This window comes from Musa acuminata, chromosome BXJ1-8 (assembly GCF_036884655.1).
Source record: "Musa acuminata AAA Group cultivar baxijiao chromosome BXJ1-8, Cavendish_Baxijiao_AAA, whole genome shotgun sequence".
NCBI lineage: Eukaryota > Viridiplantae > Streptophyta > Magnoliopsida > Zingiberales > Musaceae > Musa > Musa acuminata.
Window position 1 is genome coordinate 52,545,124 of NC_088334.1, and position 6,667 is coordinate 52,551,790.

At 36.6% G+C, this 6,667-nt stretch overlaps 1 protein-coding gene across 4 annotated transcripts in view; it reads right to left on the minus strand.

Annotated features, from left to right (window-relative positions):
• Window positions 1–6,208, minus strand: part of LOC103995542 (transportin-1) — a 40,303-nt gene extending 34,095 nt beyond the window's left edge. For 2 of the 4 annotated variants that reach the window (XR_010476493.1, XM_065081161.1), the window contains exons 1-2: window positions 5,805–6,208; window positions 2,342–2,629 (exon numbers count right to left, since the gene is read on the minus strand). Coding sequence is in view for 3 of the 4 variants with exons in the window: in XM_065081161.1 (XP_064937233.1) it covers window positions 2,342–2,629; window positions 5,805–5,987 (471 nt within the window). In the remaining variant the exon portion in view is untranslated. The remainder of the gene's footprint in view (window positions 1–2,341; window positions 2,630–5,804) is intronic. The other 2 variants (XM_009416146.3, XM_065081160.1) reach the window with 1 other exon arrangement.
• Between the last annotated feature and the right edge of the window lie 459 nt (window positions 6,209–6,667).

A 6,667-nucleotide genomic window follows, 5' to 3' on the forward strand; every position in this document is an offset into this window, starting at 1 on the left:
CATCTACACCTTAATGGTATGTATACACTAAATTGTTAAATTTGAGTTATCGGCACAAATAGTAGATCACCACAGCAATGCAATAGGAAAAACAAGAAAGCATAAGTAATACAACATGAAAATTAAGACAAACAATGAAAAAGCAAATTATAAAATAGAGCAAACTCAACATAGCAGCAAGAAAAAATGAAACAAAGAAGGAGAGGGCAAACCAGTAGAATACGACAACATTACAATAAATAAAAAATTTGAAACAAAAGAAAATAATCAACAAAATAGCAATCATTGCCCATTCATTATTATTTGCTATTCACAACGTTGGAAATCCTAACAGAATAAACAATAAATTAAAAACAAAGCAACCAATCTCATGATCTTATATCTATGAAGTAAATCCAGTGGTAAGCATCAATTTGCACCTTTTTCAAGGTCGATCAAATTTTCACTTCAATTAGCATAATATCATGTAAAGTCTCGATCCAAAATTATGATAAGCTGTTTCAACAATTTCACAAGCATACAATATATTCCTATGGAAAATAAAATACAACCAACAAAGGAAATGTCATGTCTGCTCGTGCCACTCTTAGTTCAAACAAGGAACTGCATGATGGTCTCTTGTCACTGTAACCATACTAGTTTCACATGTAGATAAACTCAAGGATTTTTGTGCAAATTCACCAACGTTAGCATGGGATGAAACATCCTGCATTAATAAGTAATTGGCACAAAAAGGACCTATATGACTAGGACTTTAGTTCCGTACCATAATAGTATCACAATTCCCTCATGCCACAAAACAGAATTTTTTTTCATAAAATGATTTAAGAAGGAGAGAGGTCATCATAACAATGTCTAGAAAGTCCTATTCAAGTTCATTAAGAATGAAACAGTTTCTTGTTGTCTAAATAGATTATAATTTTTTTTATTGATATTATGTTCCACCTTCAAGAATCATATCAGTGAGTCTTGTGTCCAAGGTGCCTTTGACATCATTCAATGTCTTGTTTGTTCATCAATTGCAACAAGACTAACTATTTGAATTCTCTAATGTTTCATTAACATCATATGATCCCCCTCACTGAACCTTATATTATGATATAATGCCTTTCCAAGAATTGGAAAATAGTTGTCATGATGCAACATAAAATGCAGAAGGTTCCTAAATAGTGTTAAGTAAAACAAAAGTGAAAAAAGTTCTGTAGCACATAATATACACAGGCATGCATGCTCTGACAAAAGGAGAATTACTGGAATCAGCATCAACCATCGAAGGCCGCAGATGTCTCCGGCCTTCGGCGACCTTCAGCGAAGAACGTAGCGAAGGCCGCAGACGTCTTCGGCCTTCGACGAAGAATGCAACGAAGAAGAAGCCGCAGAATCGCATACGAGGCAATGAAGGAGACAGACTCTTCTGTTGCTCTAGCCACCACCTGGTCGTTACCTCCTGGATTGGGATCGTCGAGGGAGGGCGACGCCGGATCGGGACGCATCGAGGTTCTCTCGATTCTTCCTCTTCTTCAAACGCTCTCTCTTTCTTCTTCCTTCTCCCTCGACACTTCTTTTTCCCTTGCCACAGCCAGGCTGATATTGCCCGGTAGTAGACGGTCATGGTCGAAATCGACCGTTACCACCCGATACAACCCCATATCGTCTAATACGGGGCTATATCAAGCGTTCCGCCCGGTAACAAGCGGTCCGCGTACTAGTCTACTGGTGGACCAGTACATACCGCCTGATACTGGCGATATCATTCAAAATTTAGAACCTTGCTTGAAACTATTTAGCATCGTGTTGGTACTCATACAAACTATACTTAGAACTTAATTAATTATTTATTAGCTTATTGGCTATCTCAATTATACAGCAACAACTATGACAAGATATAAGGGCCCAACCATCTGCGGTCATCTCCATGGGTCTTTTACTATTACTAAGCTATGATAAGGGCAATATCATTAGTCAATGAGGAGACATAAATCTCCATTTATTATAGTTTTCTCAAGTCTTCTCTACCTCACCTAACACCATTAATCCTAGTTAAGCTCACCACATCAAACCGGTGCATCTAAACATCCAACTGACTTTGGGGTTATATAATTTCACAAAAACATGCCAATTTTTGAAAGTCTTAGCAGTTAAATGATACACAAATCTTGTTTCTAAGAACAACAACCATAAATCATGTAAGTACGGAAAAACACTAGTACTTTTGAGTATAAGGAAATAAAGGTTATTGAGATAAAAGCTAAATTAAGTTTCTTCAGAAAATTGCAAATAAGGGAAAAAAAAGAAAAGAAAGTGAGAAGAATTCAAACTACATATTTGCAAGGAAAGCTACCTTGTATATAGCATCCATAGCACCTTCCATATGATTAAAATCATTACTGGCTAAGCATCGAGCAAGAACCTGTAATAATTCTGGCCAGCCAGCAACTCTGTCTAACTGAACTAGAACACTGATAATAGTACCAACTGTAGATCGAATCGTCCTATCTGATGCCCCTAAACAAGGCAACAATTCTGACTTTATATATTGCCGATATGAAGAAGACAAGGAACTGAAAGTTGCCCTGAGATTGTTTTTCAACAGCAAACCAGCAGCTTGTCGTACTTCCAGTGATTTACCCTGGTTTAATTAAAATACATATTTCAAAGAAGTTAAAATGCTGCAAACATTAATAGATGATGAACTGCCATTTCAAAACCAGGATTTTAACAACATGGAGTGATAAAAAATTATTCAGTAGCTGTACAATTCAAGTTGTAGTTAATTCAGCAATGGAAATTGATTACTCTGAAAGAGAACCAAAAGGACAAAGGCATGTAAAATGTGAGGAAGTCATTCAGAAGTACAAAAATAAAAAAAGCAAACACACAATCAACTAAAATCCCACCAGCAAATTCAACATGTAACACCTGAAAAATGAAGCTAGTGCAAAGAACAAAAAATGAACTTGCCTTCAAATTCACCTTTAGATTTCATAAAGCTACACCTTCCAGGAAAAAAAATACTGTCATCTACCAACCTCTTGTACAACAAATACTGGAGTACTTAATTGACTCATATAATGTGCATCAAAGAACCAAATCACTTTGATATACCTTGCTCATCAATTCTTCAGCTTCAAAAACCCATGAAACTACTTTTGACCAATGCACTTGTATAGTTCATCAGCACGAATTAACCATATGTATAAACCTTTTTCAAAAAAGTGGAAAAAACTTACTGCAAGATCGTGAAACTAATTCCCTTCATCTTTTCAAGAACCAGGAAAAAGATTCCAGCAATTTGATTATAAAAATTGAACTATTTGCTTTACGTTAATAATACTTCAAAGACTAAATCCAAAATATTAACTTGAGATAAAAAGTAAATTAAACATGCGTAAAAGTAATAAACTGTCACAGAGAAATTTAGTCCAATCAAACACCTGATAATTGCCTCGCTGAAAAACTTATGCCTCTGTGCCAAATTCACAGCTAAACCAAATGATCCAGAACAAAATAAACAAATACAAAGATAAAATCCTCTAGTTTGGTCCATCATCTTGAGAAATTATATAATTTTTGAGCCAAATATCCTATAAAATATTATCAAATTTGTAAATTTTATCATTTAAAAAAGAAGTTGCTCATGGCTCAACTATCATTTGGTCAATAAGATGCAGGTTTTCTAATGGATTGGTAACTCTGGTAGGATATAAGCCAACTGACAAATCTAGTAAGCATTGTACTAGTATTGCATTATGTTGAAACACCACCTTACCAAGAGTCCAAGACCATGTTGTTACTGTATCTAAAACTGTCACAAGAACCCCATGCAAAACCTAGCTCAAATCACTCTCTAATCACATTGTCTTCCAAGTTGCATAACTGTAAACCATATTACCATCTCATCTAAGAACACCAAAATCACCAAACCTCATAATAATGAAGAAAAAAACACACTAAATATGAGGTAATAAGTATATTCTATCTCTACTTTTTATCCACCCATTTTCCATTTAGGCCTCTAAATTCCAAATTTTCATTCAATATAAATATCTAAAAAAAATCATATCATTTTTATTGACTCATCATAAAAAACACACTAAATATGAGGTAATAATTATACTCTGTCTCTGCTTTTTATCCATCCATTTTCCATTTAGGCCTCTAAATTCCAAATTTTCATTCAATATCAATATCTAAAAAAATCATATCATTTTCATTAACTCATTGTCAACTAATCCATCTTTACTATTAAGGTCTGGACATATCAACTAGTTTTCTTAGCATTCTTTAATATTTTAAGCATTACCCTTCATTCTTAGCCTAAAGCTTAAGTTCATTGAAGAAAATTAATGTTTAATATTTTCCCATATTCAAATCACAAGTTTCCTTCTAGATCTTGTTTATAGACCACTACATGATATTACATCAACACAATGCATGTTCTCTAGCCAACAAGCAGATGCCCATTTAGTTGTATCTCTTCCCAAATCCCAAAGCCATTCATGCTTCTCTTCTAAGTGCTCATGCCATGCCTATTAACGATAGCACAACGTATGTAATCATGATTAATTGATACTATTAAGTTAGACCAGGAGGTTGACATATGATATCAGGCTTTGAGACAATAACAAATGAGTTGAAAATTTCAGTTTTAAGTTTCTGATGAGGCTGTATACCAATGGAAAAAAAAATGACTATAGGAGGTTGACACATAATATCATGATTCTGCTTCACCACAAAACATAAAGCTCAATCATTACTTCAATGCCATTTTTTTCTGAATCTTTTGTACCACTAATGCATGATTTTTGTAGCAAGGCTCTTGGGTCTCCCCGAAGCGGAGGCATGCTCAGTAAGAAAACAGAAGTTCTATCCCTCCTCAAACTTACAGCAGGTCCCCATTCATTTAACTTTAAGTTGCAGTCACATTATTCTCTGACATATAATTGAATTTCAGAAGGTGCTTGATTGTTTGCAAAACCGAGATTGCAAGCATCCAATTATAAGAATGAAGCAGCTAATAAAGGGAATTACAGCTGCATTCGCCATTCCATCTTGCAACCATAACCTACAAAACTTCTTACAGATAGTTTGGTCACAGATATGCACACTAGAAGTTGGGTTCTGACCTTTGCATTTGCAAATGCAACGCAACCCCAATTATGGACAAAAAGAAACACATACAACCAAGAACACCTCCAGAGAATTCTTTCACAACCATCCAAGAAGACCTTCAGAGCATTCTTTCACAACCACAAGCTACCCAAGGGGAAAAACAATATTAAACTACATGCCCAAAGATGACTGCAACATGAAATAGAAGGCAGCCAACAGTTGAAAGGGAAAAAAGGTAAGATAACTCTGCATGCTTGCTTAATTTCAAAGAGGAACTTCTGAGTTTAGTAGATTTCCTCTAAGGAATACTTATACTTTGATTCTCATATTAAATCACCCTTTCTTTTTCTTTTTCTTTTTTTCCTTCAGGTAAGAGATGTGGGTGCCCTTTCAACAGTGCCACTTGAACCACCGACGGATGAAATCGATGACAATCAACTGAGATATAAGAAGCAGGCAATTCAACGATTTTTTGATCAAAAAATGATTTACTATCAACCTCGGTTGTCACATGTTCATGCCATATCATACCTCTTGGTGGAAACAAACCATATAGTAAAACCCTCCAAACCACCAACACAACAAACGTCAAAGAGGTAGCAAAGGCCGCCATGCGCCATAAGCAAACGACCAAGAACAAGAAATAATCATGCTAAATAGGGAAACAAGAAGAAGAAGAATAATTAGAAGACCTCGGCGTGGGCGAGTATGAAGACGAGGTAGTTGTTGAAATCGGGGAGCTGGTTGTAGTGCTGGAGCTGCTGCCAAATCCGGGATTGATCGGAATTGGGGGAGATGTGCTGCTCCAGAAGGCCGCAGATCTCGCGGAGCCCCTCCTCTCGCGGCTGCCACAGCGCCGTCGCCTCTGCTGCCATCGCCCCGCCGCCACAAACCGATTCAAGCCAAGCGAAGCGAATCTAATCGAATCGAACGAAGGCTGGACGAGGATAAAAAGCTGGAATTGCTACCGGCGGGGAGGGAAGAGGAGGTGGAGGAGCGAAAGGAAAAGGATTGATAGGAATCAGAAGCCGATGTCGTCGAAGAGAGACGACGCGTGCGTGGAAAAAAGCCGGGCTTGGGTTGCAGAGGTGGATCGAGGAACGGTACATGGTAAAAGAGAGGTGTATGGAAGGGTAAAATAGTAAAAATAGGATTATGGCGGACGATAGAGAGCTAGGGCTGCAATTTGGGTTGGACTCAAATGGATTAGGTTCGAGATTTTGGAACTCCAGTCCTAACCATTCGTGGAATCGCAATTCGTAGGCTCAATTCGAGTCGCCTTACGGCTGAGACGAACCAACAACTCAAGCTCGACCGAATTCAATTTTTTTATTTATTTATAAAAAAAATTAAAAATATATTTTTTTTATTATATTAAATAATGTATATAAAGTTGCATGCATGAATTGGAATATGAAACTTATCATCTCGTATGACGATGCACAAATCTATCTATCTGATTTGACATACATGATCTTCCATAGAATTTAAATCATATGGAGGATCATTCATTGCCTCGTTTACTCTCGTCACAATGAATCGGAGATGTGTATTG